At 40.4% G+C, this 20,542-nt stretch overlaps 1 protein-coding gene across 1 annotated transcript in view; it reads right to left on the bottom strand.

The window, feature by feature from the left end:
- The window catches only part of snd1 (staphylococcal nuclease and tudor domain containing 1), a 187,530-nt gene that overhangs the window by 127,430 nt on the left and 39,558 nt on the right, over positions 1–20,542 (bottom strand). Inside the window, exons 12-16 of the mRNA XM_014336127.2 lie at positions 20,160–20,260; positions 17,844–17,954; positions 16,234–16,306; positions 12,170–12,311; positions 230–339 (exon numbers count right to left, since the gene is read on the bottom strand). Coding sequence (XP_014191613.1) covers positions 230–339; positions 12,170–12,311; positions 16,234–16,306; positions 17,844–17,954; positions 20,160–20,260 — 537 coding nt within the window. The remainder of the gene's footprint in view (positions 1–229; positions 340–12,169; positions 12,312–16,233; positions 16,307–17,843; positions 17,955–20,159; positions 20,261–20,542) is intronic.

Here is a 20,542-nt window from a genome sequence, read left to right as displayed (position 1 = left end):
TTCTCACATCTCTGAACCAAAATGATCTTATGTTCAAAGTAAAGTAAAACTAAAGTGTGAGTGTGAAACTAAAATGCTGCAAAGTGGATACTGAAACTCAGACTGTGAATAGGAGAGCGAAACAGAGGAAGTTAAGCGCCAGAACAGCAGAATATCAAAAGTGCCCAACATGGAGCTGGGCTTTGAAACAATAAGAACTGGGGCCAAAATGTTCCACTTCATTGCTTACCTCCCTTTGCAGCACCAGCTCTTTGGTGAACAGCATGGCCTCGTCACTAAAGGGTTCAGCCACCTGCACGCCTCCGGGCGTATTCCGGGAACTGCGTGGACATTCAATACCTGGCCAAAGACAAAACAGTTGCAGGAGTTAAAGGTGAGCACAGCTGCTACTCAAAAGAACAGCAAGATGCCAAAAATTGGTTTAACATTATTTGGTTCGCAGAGCCAGAAGAATAAAATAAAATTTTTAAAAAAGGCATGACTGAGTCAAATTATCATTTGGAGGAAAAAAGAAGGAAAAACCCATCAAATTACATCCACATTTTCCAGCCGCTCCTGACAGCTTAGACCACATTAAGCACGTTCCTCGTCCCTCTTAAAAGGTCAAAAATTGTTTGGCTGCTCAATTGTACAAATGCACGTCAGAGGAAAAACAGAGATTAACCAGCGGCACTATGATCTGTGCTAAATGGATAATTGGTTGTCAGAGGTCATACCTGAGTGCATGAAGCACTTCTGTAGAAAAACATTTACACTAATAAATTTTTGTCTTTGGATCCTATGACATGAACTTTGCTATATTTCCAAAGGCTTCTTTGTTGTTGTTTTTTTTTAAATAGAAGAGAGAAGGGAACGAATAAGCCTGAGAGCAGAGGTGAAGGGAAAGAGCAGGTATAAAGGTGCTTGTACTGTAGAATATCTACATCAACCAGTATGAAACTAAAAAAGATATGTATGCATGCAACAGAGAATTTATGTATTTAAAGGTGCCCCAGAAACGGCCTTCAGTTCATGAGTATGCGAGGATCTTAGTCTTATAAAAAAAAAAAAAAAAAAAAAAAAAAGGGCTCGGTTCACATACTGAATTATACATGTATAATCTGTACTGGAGAAGATATGTTTCATTGACTGAGACGCCTCCTCATGGAATCTCTTTCAGATGAAGATTCAAATGGAAACGGTGAATATAAAAACACAACAGCTTTATTTATTTATTTTCGTATTCGTTTGCATCCAGTTTTCTCCAAATACTTCAATTAATAAGCAATTAGTGTCACTTAACCACTAAAACAAGCAGGTTGGTGCTCTATTGTTTTATGCAGAGTAGCCTAATGATAGATTCGGTTGGGAGTTCAACCCTCGAGCGCTGTGCTAATAAAGCAACAGCTCTCTCCTACGGTCTTTTCTTCCCTCTTTGACTCAAGGTTTAATTTAATGAGCTTCACTCGAGTGACAGATATACTGCCTCAGGATGGACTCACAAATACATGACAGAAGAGTAAAATCAGATGTGCTAGGGAATCCTGGTGACTTAGTGCTCAGCGTTGGCCATCTCCCTCTAATACTATCCTGGGATTTGAATCTCACTCCTCGTCCTCGTAAGTATTATTTATGGTCTCCTTGTGTTCCCTTGGAGAACTTTTGAATGATGATGTATTTCTATAAGAGGCATTTGAGATTCGCAGAGGTATATGCTGCTGAGATTGTGTGCAAAACTGAAGGGGGGAAAAGTGTGTATGGAACAGAAAAGCTCATGTGTGTTAGATTAAGGGAGGAATTGCATACGGTGAATAAAGCCTTCAAATTTAAAGATTTATTATATCCATTTTTTTTTATAAATGTTTTCAAATTCATATATACAAAAATGCATTATTTCAGAGACTATTTGTTTTTAAATATGCAATCAGCAGCCACTTTATTAGGTATACCTGCTTAAAAGCTAGTTAATATAAATATGTAGTTAACGTATTTCTTGATGCAGACACGGTCAAGAAAGGGGATTTAAGTGACTTTGAACGTGACATGGTTGTTGGTGCCAGATTAGCTTGTATGAGTATTTCAACGGATAGCTTTGAGCTTATACGAAAACAAAAGTAAGTGCAATAACTACTTGTTACAGCCAAGGTAGGCAGAAGACCAGCTTGTTGCAGCAGCAGCAGAAGACCACTCCTGACTAAGAACAGTCTCTCACCAAGATTGGAAAAATGTTGCCTTGTCTGGTAAGTCTTAATTTCTACTGCAGTATTCAGATGGTCAGAATTAAGCATAAACAACATGAACGTATGAATCCATCTAGTGTTGTATCAGTTCCCACTGAGGGTGGTGGTATAGAGGTCTGCATGAGTATTGTTGCTGATAATGTCCATCCCTTTAAGACCACAACGCACCCTGAACATAGCACGTCACAAAGCTCACATTATCCAACCTGGTAGAAAGTTCTATCTAATAAAGTGTTCAGTGAGTTTATATTTTTCCTACCTCTACCACTTAAAGGTGGCGGTAACACATAGAGAAGCTGTTTTTGGACTACTGTTTAACAATAAAAAAAGAAGAATGTGTTTCTCTGCTAACTACCAGACCCCAGACCAATAAAACGTGTGGGCCACAGCGAGAGCCATTTAACAGCTTTTAAAATGAACAAAATTACATCCAGCGTGAACTCCACCAGCTTAAGATAGCATGCTGCAAGTCTATGGCAACTATGGCCAATTATATTAGAGGGGTGTTAAGTCTTCAAAGAATAATGATGTTACTTGAAATGCCCATCCCTAGTTTACAGGGTCATTAATCTAAGACACTATGAACCTATAAAGTGTGTAAACACTGGCTACTGCAGTTTATAAGGTTATTTTATTTATTTGTCCTTTCTAAGAAGTCATTATAAACTTTCTAACTGCCTAAAGATTAACATTACTGTTCATGTATAGAAGTAGAAAAAGACTGGACTGAAGGACCAACTGACTTTTTTTTTAATCTCATCTTTTTGTTTAGTACTTTCTGTTCCCTGTGTGACCATGTCCCATTTATGAAAACAAGAACAGAAGACATCAGCGCATTCACACTGGCAGGGAAGGGAAAATGGCCCAGGAAAGGCAAAAATGAGGCCACGGGACAGTCAGCACCCAAGGGTTACGAAGAACTGTTGAGTCAACCTTCTGCAAGACTTAAAGTGTCCAACAGCTAGCTTTAAAGCCAAACAGACACGTGAGAATTTCTCTTTTACAGTGAAGTTTGCAACGTTTCACTGCAGCTCAAATATCATGTTCCTGAGTAATTCAAGGTCATGATGTTTAAATTACAATATACTTGACTGTCAGACAGTTTAAAGCTATGAAATGCCAAAGACTAACAATAAGTATATTTAAAATTAAGAAACATCAGTTGTTGTTTTTTTAATTATAGCATACAATAGTTCAGTAGTATCATAGTTGTTGTGCATATTCTCCAAAGTATTTGTCTATTTTCAAACATTAACAAGAACATAAAGAAAATAAAGCCTCCAGTAAAACAGAGAGAAGGAGTAGGAGGAGACACTGATGGCCAAGATCATTTGAAAGTATTTATAGAAGTGGACCAGGACAGGACTTCCACAAGGGACACTGTAGCTACAACACTGCCTGAACAAAGACAGGAGGAGAGGTAAGGGATGCCGGGGGGGGGGGGGGGGAGAAAAAGACAAGAGGAAAGGCTGTTAACAGCTTGCAAATACTGCAAGCCGTTAGCAAAAATTGGTATATGAAATAATTGGAGAGGGAGAGATATTTGAGTTTCTGCTAGAATTGGCCGAAGCTATGATAAGGGCTGGAAATGTAGGGTTTTACCCCCACCCCCCCTAGCATAATCCACAGAAAAGACGAAACATTAATGTAACAGACAAAGAAGTCTGGTTTAATTGTATAAGTACACAAAGTACAAGGGATTTCCAGGCATGCAGGGAAGACAATTTCAAACCAACTAAAGAGCTTAAAAAACATTAATACTCAAAGAAAAGCAAACCTCTAACAAGTAGCTAGAATTTCTTAAACACTAATCATGCATCCTGAATGAGAAGTCCCCCTAATCGAGTCAGACGTATCTGCAAACAAATACACACTGCATTGTCCCCTCAAATGACCTAACTGCACTCAATATCCTGCGACTTACTCACACATACTGTAGTCTCCTCCCTGCAGCATTTAGACCGAACCAGGGAGTCACTTAGCATAGCCAATTTTAACCTGCGCCACGATACATAACTCACGCCTGACACCCCGATAAACATCTAGGTCAAACTGCAGGATATCCATCTTATCTCCGAGACAAACAAGACATACACTGATCGTCCTGACATCACACTATATACGAAAGCAAAAAAAAACAACAACACACACACACACACACACAGATTCTGCTGTGTGTGTGTGTACAGCTGCTCCTCATTATTGCCTGCAGTGCCTGCCTACTTGTCAATCCACCATCAATCATTAGATTTGATGTGTAAGACACGGGCATTGGATTTTGCATTTTTAAATGTCTCAGCCAGACTTTAGAGACAGATCTGGAAGGACTGTTAGTAATGAATGACTGGTTCATTTTGGAACAAATTAACGCACAATCGAATGAGCAGATTAAAGAATTAATTTGTCGTTTCCAAATGCTGCAACTCGACTCGTAAAAGATGACAAGCTATCAGCAGTTTCATTTAGTAATGCTGTGGTTTTGTATCACCCCCAATCCCTGCCCCCCCAACCCCCCGCCTCGCTTCCTCCTCCTTCCCTTCTGCAGAGCTCAGGCTCAGAGACGGGTGGGGTGGCCCTGTGGTGAAGATGTTTTTAATCTGTGATTTGGGGTGAGCAACATGACTGATGAAATACTGCCTGCCCCCTTAGCTAAAAACACCTTTCCTGCTTAGTCATATACACACACACACACACACACACACACACACACGCTTTAAGCTCCTTTGCCTCGCACCAAAACACTATCCCTCCATCCAGACAGGTCCTCACAAATTCTCCATCATTCTCTGCCACAATCATTCTCCACACGAGGCGCAACTGTTTCTATACGTTCTGCTATAAATCGATAAAAAGGGCTCGCACATAAGATGTATGGAACCAAATTCAATCTTCTAACCTTGTGACAGAAACACACACACGCAAGCTAAACCACTTCAGCTTTCTCTTGACAACTGTTTCTGTCGTACAACTAAGAAAGATGACAATCTCATTCGTTTAAGCATTAACAGTACTCTTTACAGCAGATGAGCAGCATCTGAAAGTCATGGCTTTAAGAAACAGGGAAAAAACCTGACACGGGACCTGTCTGTTTATCTGCTGTTTGTTGAAGCATCATCAGAAATGTTCTGAAGGGTGTCTGTCAAGAAGCCAATCTCAACGAAAGAAAGCAGGGAGAAAAAAGGCTGAGGAGCGCCAAATTACACAAGGACGGAACTGAAAATCGGTGGCAATCGATCTTGTGGAGTGATTAATCCAAATGTAAACATTTTTGATCCAAATAGCCATCAGTAAGTATGGACAACATCAGGAGAGAAGTACAAAAGTGAGGGTCAAATGCCATCTGGTAAACATGGTGGAGGCTCTGTTGTGGTTTGGGGCTTAGAATAGAATTAGGAATGCATAAAAGTTCAGTCAAATGTCTGGAAAGTGCCTAATTGGCAATGATTTAATTTTCAAATTTTTAACTTGCTGCTGATGCAGTGAAAGCAAACCTGGACAATGTAATAGTCATGGATTGACCTCCCCACCCTGGACCTTAACAATGTTAAAGCAGTGTGGAATCAAAAGGCAGCAAACATCCAAAGAAGAGTTGAATATCCTTCAAAAAGCCTTGTAAATCCGTCCTAAAGACTACTTAAATTACAAGAAAGCCTGCCTAAGAGACTTTAAGATGTCAAGGTGGTCTTACCAAATATTGACTTTCCAGTTTGTTAGAACTTATACTTCTATACTTTATTTCTATCTCTTTTCCATTTTCCTAGCAAAATACAAAGAAATGACGTGAGGCTCAAGACTTTTGCACAGTACAGAAAAAATGACTACTTCTCTCCTGATGCATTACCTCAGTAAAAACCCACCCTTCTGAGTTTATAGTCTCAGTCTCTAGTTTAAATTCATATTCACTATAGAATAACTTACTTTAAAAAAAAACCTATTATCCTAACTACAGCAAAATGGATTTGGCAGCTTTGTAAAGGATTAAAGTAACTTATGAGTGATCAGTTTCCTTTGCTTCACATCCAAACTTTGCTCATCGTCATGCTTAAAAAAAAACAAACAAGCTAAACACTGTCAAAATGTCACACTTAAAGACTCAAAAACAGGATACAAACAAATGTGAGGGTCACAGTGGCTACATCTATCTTTTATATAAAGCTAAGCATTTACCCTGCTTTAAATCTTTGTTATAAACCAAGCTAACGACCTTGAACCAATTTCATTCTTCACAGGAAGACATGAAGGTAATAGTGATCCTGTCGTACAGCGTACAACAAAAACAAGATTAACGTAATTTCAAAAATGTCAAACTTTAGCCGCGTATTTGTTTAATATGAACACTTAAAAGAATAATTATTATTTCCAAATCATTACAGTTCACCAATCTGGATATATAAGTGACAAATATTATGTACACTGCCAGCATCTAGTAACCTAGTTAAAATTCCTCCCAAAAACTTTACTGTGGAATTCGGTGAGCTTTCAGGTGACTAGAGATCAGTGGTGGATCAACTTCTCTTCCACTGGTAATGATGAAAAATGACAAGTATCTTCCTAAAGACATGTGCCTCTCGTGGCTGTCATGCACTAGTGTCATCATGCAGTTTATGCAAACAAATAACACGCCACAAATCCCTAAGCTGGTAACCGGCATGCTGATTAGCCTTCGACTTTTTACACATACCCTGCCAGATGTACTGTTTTTGGCATGTCTGCAGGTATAAATGGATGCTTAAAAGATAAAGGCAGCTCAGTATGAATGCTATTACTGTCTATCGTTTTATTTTATGAAGTCACTAATTCTTAATTTTTGACAGGCTCTTGGCAGGTTATAATTAGCCTTGCAACAGGCAAACAAACAACTAGGAGGTTCATGCCTAAGCGTGTGTGTGAATTCAGCTCTAAAATCCTTTCCTCAATAACCCCTTTTATCATCTCATTAATCCTTGCTGTCCGTCCCCGTGTGCAACTATAAGGTAAATTTCTCCTATTTGAATATGTCCACCTCATCCTTCACTTCCGTTGATGCAAAAAAGCCAAGCCAAAGTTTACCCGAGGGTAAACACACAGGTGGCCAAGCCACAGAGTGCAGGCAGCTGATGGTAAGATCACGAGAGCGTGCTATTAGGGAAAATCTTTGGATTGTTTGACTCTCTTTCATCCTCTGAATCCGTCTTTCCGCCTCACCATCATCTCACCACGGCTTTCAAATGTAAGGCCTCATTACCTCAGACAAAGCTTAGGCAGTGTTAGAGCCGTTCCTCTAGAGCACACATTGCATTTTGCATGGATCAGTTAGGATTTAGGAAATTTAGTATGTATAATTATATTTTATATTTGTTTGTGTACAATAAACAATGTTGTCCCTCCATTTACAGGCAGAGGGTCTTCTTCATAGCATGTTTGCACCACCATGCTTCCATAGCAGCAAGTGTCTTTATCTGTGTTTTCGGGGCCTTCAGATCAATACAGTTCTATTTATAAAGCGCTGATTCACAATAGCAGTCGCCTCAAGATGCTTTATATTGTAAGGTGGAGACCCTACCTTAGTACAGAGAACAGCCCTACAATCAAACAACCCCCTCTGAGCAAGCATTTAGCAACAGTTGGAAGGAAAAAACTCCCTTTTAATAAGAAGAAACCTCCTGCAGAACCAGGCTCAGGGAAGGGCAGCCATCTACCTGATCCATAGTAAAGCCTGATCACTGCTGCATTGCTAAAATTAATACCAATACTTGGTGATTTAAAAATATATAGACATATTAGCTGATCTTTTCTTTCCTTATCAGATATACAAATTGGTTTCACTAAAATGTTATAGCTTTTCATGAATCTTACTAAGATGATGTGACAATGCTGTTGCTTTTGTGATATTTCAAGCATGTGATGCAACATCAGGAAAATCACTGTTTCATGCTGATAACCAGGTTAAAGAGTGTTTCTTCCATATCTTCTTTGGTTTTTTCCTTTTTAATTTATGTGTCGCTAGAAATGCTGATACCAACATACTGGCAAGTAGCTAATATTAGCCAATATATCGGTTGGGTTCTACTGAAGGGCACAACAGCATTTTATTGTACATACTCTCCTGACTATGTTGGGATTATGTTTACCTTTTTTTTCACATTTTAAGATAGTGTGTCTTGAAATTTTCTACCTCATTTATTTTTCTGTTTTTATTTATTTTTATAAATCTGCCCTCAGACAATGCCTAAAGTGTACCACCAACACACGGGTGTTTAGGGCAGTCTTTGTCTGCACTAAACCAAACACTGTGTGATGGCTAATGTTCCTTGCTGACACTGGAAATCTTTGTGCCCGTCTGATCGGTGGTTCATCTTTTTGACAGTCTGCTGCTCATAACTTTACAACAAGTAACTCTGGAAGTGCACTTCACCTGCTCTGAACTCAAACTCTGAAATCCACTGAAGACAATGAACTTTTACATCCTTTTCACCACTTTGTCCACCTTTGTTTAAACCATCTTTTACTCCCATTCACCTTACATGAATTGCTTTTTTATGTCATCTCTTTACCGTATCCCCTTTTTGTTAACCTCCATGTCCTTCCAGCCTCCACATCTTACTTCTGCTCTTCCTTTCATCATCCATCGAGACCCCCTCACCACACCCTTAAATCCCTTTCCTATACAGTACCCCCCATCTCTTAGAAACTGGATGACTCCTTTACCTTTTATCAAACTTACATATTGGAGTGACAGTGCCCAGCCAGAGAGTGAAAGAAGAAGAAAAGTAAGGCAAAGTGCTTCAGGAGACTAAAGGGGAACTACCCCTGAAGCACACCTCCGGTCTTGTTTGAAGCATGGGCTTCACTTGCTGCTGTACTTTCTTTCCTCAACTGTCTTTCTACATCAAGGAAAACTCTGAAAAAGGAAGGAGACACCGGGCCTTTTGAGGCACCTCGCTGGAGAACCAATTTCCTTGCAGTAGTCAGCGGGGTTCAGTGTTAAACCGGGACAAATAAGTATGGCTAAAACAAAAGAATAAAAATGCTGCTGGCTAAGCAGGCCGGGAGATCTTAAATTGTGTTTTGGTATTGTAATATTGAATTGCGGCGTTACATCACTTACTGCCTTGGGATGATTTCATTTGCAGTGCTACTGTAAACACTTTGTTCTTAAATGCCCTCCCACAACACTGTTAAAGAATAAAAATTTGGCCTTGATGAATACAGTATGAAGAAAATGCAGCTAATGAAACAGATGACTAATGCAGGGCGGGTTTTAAAAGCAGCATCCTTTGAATGATTTCCTTTTTATTTGCATGTAGTGAATATTTACATAGCACTCGGAGCAAATTACTAAACAAGGGGACTCTGCATATAGAAAACATACTTTAACCTTTTATCCATAATTAATGGGGTGATGAGTAATGACGATGCTTAACCCTACGAAAGCATAAAATGACACAGCTGTAAAACTTTATGGTTATGGTAATGACACATAATAGACTATAAAAGGCTTAGAGTAACTGTTCCGACACGTCACATATGTACCATGCAGCATAAATAGGAGCTTAAATTTCGATATCAAGTTACAACTTCCAATCGCACAGCTTTAAAATATAAATATTAAATCTGCACAAATTAGTGCCAGAAAGGCTTTTGTCATGTATACAATTATCTCCTTTTATGAACGACTCTTACGTGACATACATTAACGGTAAGTCCTTTCAAACTAGCTGAACATATCGGAAAAATGAATAAAGATTTCCTCTGAAAATTTTATTTTCCGTCACAAATATGCAATAGCCTGAAGAAAAAAAGGTCCAAAGGGCCCCTGCAGTTTCATACACAGATAAACACGACAGGCTTGAGGGCAGCCAATTTATTGTGCGTGTCATTTTCCACAGCCCTTGGTGCAGATGTGCGAATAAAACATTGCAAGATAACTTTGACAGGAAAGAGAAAGAGGAAAGAGATATGACGCACTTGGAGATTAAAAGGTACTGCGATAATAAGATGTCCTTTGTGCTGTGGGGCTTCATTTCATGTATGGCTAACTGTTTAAAATTTGTTATCGCATAAAGAAAACCATGCACAACATAGATGAAAGGAACTGGTGCCCACCATTAAAGATGAGGAGAAAAATAATATGAAAAAGAAGAAACAGAATAGAAATGAGACAACAAGAATAAGTACACATGTAAGCTCTTGAATTCATGCAGAGGACTAAATGAAAGAGAAGCTAAATACATTAACTAGGCAGGGAAATGAATCATTTTTATCAATCAGGGTTAATCCAAGCAAATGTGTGTATTAAAGACAGCATGGGTCATCTTCTGGGAACAGCTTTAATCAAGTCAGCTCAGTGCCCATCAGCACTAATGCAGTTCCTAAGATTTTCTAATAATCTTTGATTGAATAAAATCATTTCAAAAGTATACCATGTAAACATCAGTCTGAGTTTACATTATGGGCATTTAGCTAGCGAGAAAAGCAAGACCAAAACAACAAACACACAGTCCTGTGTACAGATGGCTTCTTTTGATGGGGTCATTTACATGTATCCTGGTGCAGGCAGTGGACAGAACAATGCAATTTAAAAAGCCATCAGTGGATCGCAAGACAATCAGACACAAAATTACAAAATTAATGAATGCATCAACAAGTCAGCCACGCATAATTAAACTGAATCTGGCTGTCTTGACAGAAATATATTGTGTTTGTTCTACTGGAAATGAAGAGGAACTGTTTAGAGAGTAAATGTCTGCCTGAAATGAAGATGGACTGAAACAGTTTGATTGCAAAAAGAGCATTATCTGTGTAAAGGGTAAGCCTTCTTGCTACCACCCATGATCTGGAAGGATGCACAAATCATTGGTGGCTGCTAGAGATACAGTCTCTGTGTTTTTATTACTAGCACCAACTGTCAACACCGTCGGGGAACTGAAATAAATGACTGGACCTGCTATCAAGCAGTCCCTATTTCATCCCATCTGCATCTGCTGTTCTCACTGAAAATAATATAAAGGTCTACAAAAGGTAGGACACGTGAGATTAATCTCTGAATTTTATTCTCTATAAAATGTCAAACAATAGCGATATTTGTGGGATAGCTGTGGGATATTTTTCACATGCATTTTTACTTTTATTATCTGAGACGCCAAAAGATTTGTGATATTTGCAAAGAAATCCGCCACATCCTTACATGTTAGCAGAAAGAACCAGCAAAATTCTCTGTTTTCCTCCCCTTGGTCACTCTTCTGTATATAGTTTAGTTTCATATATTGGGATTAATCAGTCAATGAAGCAACTGCAGCAGCAGTTTATTTATTTTCGATTCTTCTCTGTGTTGCTGCTTTTCAGGTTAGTTTATTCTTCGTTTACCACTTCTTTTTTCCTAACTGTGAACATATACTGCAGTTTTCACAACATACCTTGCCACATACTTAAGGTAAAAGAGGACGACAAAAAGGCGTGTTTTGTACTTGAAGCACGAAAGAAATTATAAAGTGTAGCACTAAAAACCTGGAGTTTAAACCTCACTTCATCTTGAAACAGTAGCCAGTTTCTAATGAAGATTACTACCAAGTGGAGAGCAGAGAGGGAGTCCATTTCAACCTTGGCAGAACACCAGAAGGGGGGAGGCGAGGCTAAAGGGGGCACATGTTTCACGCCAACACTGGTGTTCTGAAAGATGGTGGGCTGGGGCTGGAACACACCCAGCTACCTCTGTGCCCTCTCAAGGTTGGCTGCTGAGAGGAGTGGGAAGAGCCTAAACCTTTGCCCCCTGCATCATCCGGTGTCCTAATGTGACGCTGACTATCTGCACTGGCTGCAATCTGAATGAAAATAATTCTTCTCTGTTACTGAAAGACATGGTGAGGAATTTTATCATAGAAGAAACTAATACCCACCAAGACCCAGATGTGACTCAATTAGATGACACAAAATTAAATGACCTTCACGGCAGAAAGGTAAAAGATACCCACCGGCAAGGAGGAATGTGATGAGGCAGGTTTCTTTTGGCATGTACAGCTTTAAGCGCGAGCCGCTGAAGACGTATTCTACCACAGCCTCTGACCGGCCAGCCCTCTGCAGGAAGGGCAGGAACTGCTTGGCTTTCTGCGTCTCCTGACCAGCAAAGAAAGAAAGAGAAATGGCATCGTCAATTTAAGTCACAGCTGGACTTTTTGAGGAATAAAAAAAAGAACAAAACATTTCAAATTTGAAATAGCTATGTAGACAAGACACAGAGTAAATAGGTTAATAGACAACATAATGTGTGTGCTTAATTCAGATATTTTTACACGTCGATCAGATCCACCCAATTAAAAAAAAAAATAAATAAAAAATACTCTCTTTTCCCGTTTCAGTCTCTGTTCTCAAGGGTGAGTCACTAGCTTAGTGGTGCGCTTGGGCCAAAATTACAAGCAGAGCCAAATCATGTGTATTGAAGCCGGTTCAGTGATGTAGTGGCGGCGGAAGATTTGTAAACGATAAAAAAAATATTTAATACGCGTCTACTCCAGGCATGAGCATGTAGGCACAACAGACCAGTGAGTCACTGCCCAGTGTGTGGCAGTGTGGACATGGGAGTAGGCACGAAGCCTCAGAGGAAAGGACGGAGCTAAAACGAGTAAAGTCAGAGCGAAAACATGTGTTCTCCCACTGTTATTGCGAGTTTATGCGAGGGTCAGAGCGGTTCAAAACCACAAATATCAATAATCCCGTTCCTTTTTTAGAGAATGCTACACTAGACATAAAGCAGCAACAGAAAAGACGGACGAGAAAAACCATGCAACGCGCGTCACCGGGGTTTTTGAGTATTCGAGTAAAGGGTATGTGCTTCAGTCATAAGATGTACCACCTGAACTGCACCCACTGCAATCCAAAATAACCCCCTCAGTGGGAGACGTCAGAACTGCACGCTCGCTCGTACACACATTTACAGCACCTGCAGTGTGTGGGCTGTGCAGTCTAACTTGGTTCCGAAAAAGAAAGAAAGAAATGAAGAGACATGGGAAAGGAGAGGACCTCATTATGCAACCTTTAAAGGCATGAGGTGAGTCAAGTGCTGTATCTACTCTCCTCCCACTACCTCTGTACATCTCCTACACAATACATTTATAAACCCATCCTTGCTCTATTTGTGACTGCATCCCACTCAATGTACATAATCCCTTTCAGTAAACCTGTACCACCAAAGGATGCTGACGTATAGAAGCGTGTAAGAAGTGTGTGAGTGCTTGTGTGTGTGAGGGTGCCCATGTATGTCCGCAGTTGCATGTAGGCGTATACCAAATTAAAAAGAAAGAAAAAAAAAAAAAACAGAGTGAAGAAAGTGGATGGATGCTGAGGTGTGGAGTTACAATGTTGCTATTTTGGTCCTTTTATTAGAATGCTCATTACATTAGCCTAGCCAAACAACTGTGCATGTGCATGCACGCGCGTGCGCTCACGCCCACTAGCATCAATCCTAGCTAGTGCTGCAAATCATGCATCTCTTATTTGAAAGTGACAGAAATGCTATAGAGGGGCTCTGCACAGCACTCATGTGCATGTCACACATAAACACATGATGGAGCACAATCGCGCTAAAATGCAAGGACGGCTACGACCTTTGTGGGCTTAATGGGACAGAATTTAACGAGTGTGATGTGCAATTCTCTGTGTGGCCTATAATAATTTTCTTACTACTGTTATAGTTAATTATTGAGCACCTCCCCGTGCAACCACTTCCAAGTCATTGCCACATATTAAATGTGGTCAGTTTAGCCAGTTAAGTTGGGTGGAGGTTTATAAGCAGGAATTGCATTAAACCTCCCAGATGAAATATAAGAGCTGCTCAGTCAGCACAACAATTCCCTGTCATAATTATTTTTACAGGGACTGCCGGTAATTTATTTGTGCTGCTGACACAATGAGACAGGGAGCCTACAATGATGACAACGTAGAAGAGCAAAACATCTGAGAGCACTTATACACAGCCACATATTAATGACTTATTAGCCAGACTCTGAAGTCCAGTTGGCGTTAAAGAGCTTTAATGATTCGTTCAAATGCATCATTAGAGCAGAGCTTATACCCTCACTGGCCACTTGGTTAGGTATAGCTTTTTAACTACTGCTCGTTGCCACAAATATCTAAATCAGCCAATCACATGGAGGCAACTTAATTCATTTAGCTATGTAAACAAGGAGAAGGTGACTGAATGGGGATGAAAGTTGATGTAAGTCACGAGACGGGCTGGTGTGCGTAATTCAGGAACTTCTGATTTACTGGGATTTTACTGCACAGCTACCTTTGGGGTTTAAAAAGCTTCCATGTGAAAGCAGTAATTTAAATAGCCAACGTTAATTTAAGGTATGCAGAAGAGGCTACAGCAGCAGACGACCACACTGGCAGCTCCTGACAGCTATGAACAGGTAACTGAAGCTACAATTTGCATTGGCTCACTAAACAGAAGATTGGGGGGGTGAAAAGTTACTTGGCTCGGCAAGTCTTGATTGCCTATTGTGCGATTCAGGCAACAGGAGGGGAGAATTTGGTGTAAACAACATGAAAGCATAGATCCCTCCTACCCTGTATCAGTGGTTCAGGCTGCTATTCTATGAATAGAATTTTGGGCACACTTTGGTCCCTTTATTATCTTTTATGACTACAGTGTTCCCATCTCCTGATGGCTGCTCCCAGCAAGATAATGGATCAAGCGACAAGGCTCAAATCATCTCAAACTGGTTTCTTGAACATGATAATGACCTCCACAGCCACCAAGAGAGAACCTCCAGGATGTGGCGAACAAATCTGCACCAACTGTGATATTCCATCATGTGAAAATGAACCAAAATTTCAGAGGAACACTTCTAACATCTTGTTGAATCTGCGCCAAAGAGTGAAGGTAGTTCTGAAGATAAAGAAGGATACAACCGGGCATTAGCAAGTGAACTTGAAGTGTCCAATGAGTGTGTCTGGCCAAATCTATATAAACACAGTTGTCTCCAGATACAGAATAAACTGGGTAGCTGCATCACAGCCCATTATAAGATAAATAGGCATGATTTTGAACTGTGAATCATGCAAAGCTACTCTAGAGTCCAAGAATAAAAATACAGAATCTATGAGTAAGAAAAAAAAGAAAAGAAATACAGACTAATTAATTTAACAAAATGTCTCTCCGGAGCAAACAAGAGTACTACAATAGTGAGAGAGACAATGAGGTGTTAATGTTTCTGAAGTTCAGTTTCCACTTGTTAAGTGTCTTGTCAAAATCTATAAGAGACGGGGAGTCGACAAGCACAGTGTTAAGAATTTTGCTTCTATACACACAATGGGTTTCAAATGAGGCAATCAAAATGTGATTGCTTTCAGCTTTAATTAAAAGGGTTTAACAAAAAGAAGAATTAACCATTTCAATTACAGCCATTTTTGCACAGTCTGAATCCTGTACTTAAAAGCAATCGGACAAACACAATCATAAATGAAAGGATGATTGCCATAAACTCCACATAAATAAAACTACATATATTTAATGATTAAAATACAAAAAATCTATTTTTATATTAAAGTGAGCGCGACAGCGACGACAGGGTGAACAGAAGACAGAAAGACGTGATGATAAAAATTTGAAAAACTGCGAGGAAAAATGCATGATTTTTAAAAAGAAAAGAAAAACAGGGGGGGGGGAAAGTGCACCAATCACCCATCACTTGTTACTGAAATACTTTTCCTCACACTGATGCTCATTTGGTAAGCACTCTCAATCAGGCTTCATTAGCCAAACGATGCCTCTATCAAGCCCCTGGGCACACGTAAACAAGCTAGGACCAAGTCTCGCTGATGATTCTATTAATGATGCTGCATATTTTTAGAGGACACTTATAGGGGTGAGTCAAGGATTAGAGAGCGTCTTCTGAGAATCACTGGCCTGATGTATCTTCAGGTTGTATGCAAATGAGTCTGCATGACTACATGTTAATCAGCGTACTTACATTTTTATTCCGCTTTACACAGAATCTGCCAATCTGTATCCATTTATACACAAAAACATACTCACCCCAGAGATGTCAGCCACTCTGTGGATGGGAACCTCCTTCTTGCTGTGCAGCCCTTTCCCATTTTTGATGGCCCTGCAGTAAAAGGGTTAAACTATAAACACATGTCTCTCAAGCATAGGTCAATGGCTTTATTAGATGGAAAAAGCATAAGACTGGAGGTTTATTAGACCTGGAGAAACAAAAGCTCTTTCTTTGTCATCACTGTAGATACATGGAGAGCTACTGTGGATTTGTAGAAGTAGAATATAAATTCATTCAGTTTTCTTTCCCTGAACTGCCATTACAGCACAACTGAAAGCACTAGTGGGAGGATTTTTTTCCTCCTCTCAGCCAGATAATCTATATGTTTGAGATGAAAAGTCAAAATGATGGCAGAAGAATAATAATGGAAGAAAAATTACAGTTATACCAGCAAAAATGAGGAGAAATTGAGAGATGTTTTTATAGAGAGTCAGCTAGCAGTTTTTAGTGATGGTTACCACAGCTCCAGGGACAAATAAAATGAAGATGGCCTGAGGCTGCAACTGCGAAGTGGGGGCGAACATGCCACAACTGGGTCACTGGGATGCAAAAGCACTGCCTTTAAGGATTGACTGTGTACATTCATATGAGCATGTATACATGTGCATTTAACAGCCAGGAGGAGGTTCCTTTGAAGGCTCTGGGCCACTAGCCTTGTGCAGTGGAAACTAAAAATAAAGTCAAGGCCACAGAAAGAAACCTCCCATCAACTCTAATAGGACCCCACCAGGGACAGAGAGAAAGGGAGAGAAGAAGAAAAAGGGAAGGGGTAGAGAGAAAAGGAAATGGGAAAAGAGGAGAGCTAGACCAAAGAAGGACAAAACTAGCTAAGGTGCAGAAATAAGGACAAAATGCGCAAAGGAAGAAGGAAAGCGGGAATCAGGTGAGAAAAGAGAAAAACAGGGCAACTGGGCAGTGACACACAAAAGAAAGAGGAGAAAGAGTTAAACCAAGAGGCTGTGGCTGCATTTGCTCTACCTATAGCAAGCAGATCCTAATCTGTGGCAGAGTAATAAAGCCTGTACTAAATCTCTCCTCAGCATCTCCATATAATTATTCTTAGGCCCTGTGTAAAGAGCCTCTGATTTAATGTCTAGCACATGGGAAGACGTGTGTTTATGTCCCTTGGCATGTAAAATAAAAAAGGAAAGGGCAAAAATGCATGCATGATTCAATATGTGAGGGTAATGACATGTTTCTGCAGGAAAAAGCAGCAATAGCTGTGACACGCTGGAACTTATGACGGTGGTGACGCTAAAATACACTCTGAAAAATTGAATTACTTCACCTTTGCAGTGCAGCATTTAACAGCAAATTCAAAAGAAAACTGAAGGAGGAAAAAAGCCTCAAGGTCATTTTTTTTTAGTCTCCTACATTTCACAAAAGCAAAATCTCTCAAGGTCAAAAGAGAGAGTGCACACATGTGCGTCACAAGCATGTTTCGTTTGAAGCAAAAAATGTGTATTTCTGAGAATTAATCATTTCAAAGACCCCCCCAGCCCCCCTTCATGCCACGTGCACAGCAGCGTTAAGTTCAAGTAAAAGGTAGACGGAGAGTGCTTTGTGTGAAGGAGCGTGTGTTCCTCACCGTGCCTCTGCGGCAAGCAGTTCGTCATAGTGGGAGGAGCGCTGGTCATCATCTTGTCTGTATCTGATGACTGTGGCAAGGCCTTTACTTACGAGAGCCTCTGCTATGTTGCTGGGGAACAGAACAGAGAAAGAAAGATTACTTTAATTAAAAACAAAAAAACAAGCAAAACCCCTCGGCTTCACAAAGGAGCTCTAAAGGGAGCTAGCTCAACGGGGGGGGGGGGGTTTGCTTACAAACAAAGGTCACTTAAATGTTGACAATGCACACTTGACTAACCCCTTCTACCGTGTGATACTGATGTAGGGAAGAGAGGATTGAAGGCAGAAAGACGGGGACATTGTGCTGCTTAATGTAGCACTTAGTTGCTAGCCCTTGGACATCAGTGTTCTAGCTAAACCATGGGAGAAAGAAATGAAGGGACAGAAAGAAACTCTTCAGAGTATTTGTCAACATGGTGCAGGCATGGAGACTGACGCAATCATTCAGCCCTTGTTGATGCCAGTTAAACGGTTCCTTTTCTATATTTTAAAACTCTTCTGTTGGAAATAATGCAGCTAAATGGGCGATAACCTGGAAGCAATCGTCTTTAAACTATGTATGAAAAGGTTTTAGGCATTTGATCCCCATTTTACGTTCTGCAAGCAATAGCGACACAAGAAACAAAGCCACAGAAAAACATTTTCATGGACAAAGGGAACAAAAGGTCCCTCAACAGATGGTCTTATAATCGAATTGATATTGGATGACGTGAAACGATGGAAGCACTTTAGACAATCTTAACTCGCACAAGACTCCAAAAGTTCTCCAAGACTGTTAGATCTTAAGTGTACTGTGCATGAGTGTCCCTGGAGTGATTTCGAACAAATAGCCACCCGCTAAGTTTCCAGCAAAACACAATTCTTCGTAAACAAGCTACCGAGTCTCGAGTCCATTACCACAAGAATAGCTCATACAAGGTCAAAATCCTCTGCCCTGCTGACCAAATCAGGCCCTGACCTCAGGCCTCATGGGGAGCCTCACCAACTGTTCCATCTGAAGCAGAGTTGCTGGTTCTGGTTTGACCTGACCTCTGTACGGACATGCACTACCAAACACAGGACGGCTGGTTTGATGAAAAGAAGGCATCTACGTCTCCATGTGCGCATGTGCTTGATGTGTTGAGTGATATAAACAGAGGGAACCAGAAGATAAGTGTGGCTTTTAACTTTTTTTTTTTATTCTTTTTTTTTTTTGAGTGAGAACAGGCTTCTGACGTTTCATTTCAAGCACTGCGGCATTAAAGCGCCTCTCTGATTAAATTTGAACCTCTGAACAGTTGTAGTAGTAGGTATGTGTCCTCATATCTTTGGTACTGTGTAAAATACATGTTTCAGACGGATGACCCGAATTCCTTCAAAGCAGAGTTTGTAGATAGAAAATAATTGCTTGCACTGAGGTGACCTTTTTCTTCTTTCTTTTTTTAATATGAACTTAAAAGACAAAGAAACACTTTCAGGTTACTTTATGATTGATGGTGAAATTACGAGTAATATGGATTTAAAAATGAATATTTTGTGTCATTTTACAACAGATTAACCTGACTTTTAAAGGGTTTAATAGGGAAGCAGCTCTACTAACAAAATAGAAATGTGTTAGTGAAATCATTTACACTGATAAATTACGTGCTGTGTGATCTCCCAATAAGGTTGGCTCAGTGGTCTCCTACTGCACACTAAAGACAACGGAACAAACCTAAAGTATTTTGATTTGCAGTTTTTCTATACTTCCATGTTTTACTTAGCCTTTCTTGGTTCATATTGCTGGATTATCTCGAGCCATTCTCCATCAGTACCAACTCGGATTGATTCGGCGTGACTCGATGCGGCACGGCTCGCCTCAACTCGTTTTCCATTGCAATTGAGTACCACCGAATGTGTGTGGGTTTGTTATAGTAACGCAGCCGAGCGTGTCCTATGACATAATTAGTACACAACGCGACATCCAAAAGGTGGACGTCGAGACATCAATATACCTCTCATACTGTGGCTTTTCCTGAGACTCTGAGACCACAGTGTTGTTTCTGTGTATCCATTTCCATGTGAAGCCATGATTCATCGAGTGATGACACTGACTAGCCAATCGGTGGCATACTCTGGTGATCGCCTCAGATCGCTTGGAACCCCAGGGGAGAAGGTACCTGGTACCAGGTACTATCACCTAATGGAAAACCCTGAAAACCGTGGCGAGCCGACCCGAGTAGGTATTAATGGAAAAGGGGATTAAAACGGTAGAAAAGAATATAAAGCAGGCGACTCAGTGTGGTGCATGACTTACATGCCGCCAATTGTGACTGTAGCACAGGTACGCTCTGGGAAGGCAGGCGTGCCTTCTCCTGGACCAGTAGCTGCTCTGATGTAGTCCACTGTCACGTTGACCTGAAAGGGGGAACATAAGGCAGAGGTCAAACAATATACCAAGAGTAGAGAGACAAAGTGATGGCAACAACGGTTATGGTAATAATTAGTGTGAGAAGTGTGTTCTGGCTTATGTATGTGTATCAGGGTCTTTTCATTTGTCCCAGTTCTCAAGGTCACCCCTAGTCAGTGTGAATCACATCAGCCAGCACTGCAGATCTCCCCAGAGGAGGAGTATTAACACACAGTGGGTGTTTGGGACAACACACACACACACACACACACACACACACACACACACAC

The sequence above is a fragment of the Haplochromis burtoni genome, unplaced genomic scaffold (genome assembly GCF_018398535.1).
Source record: "Haplochromis burtoni strain Fernald_Lab_line unplaced genomic scaffold, NCSU_Asbu1 Contig_131, whole genome shotgun sequence".
In the NCBI taxonomy this organism is placed as follows: domain Eukaryota; kingdom Metazoa; phylum Chordata; class Actinopteri; order Cichliformes; family Cichlidae; genus Haplochromis; species Haplochromis burtoni.
The sequence above is the reverse complement of the archived record's forward strand: the minus strand, read 5'-3'. Positions and strand labels throughout refer to the sequence as shown.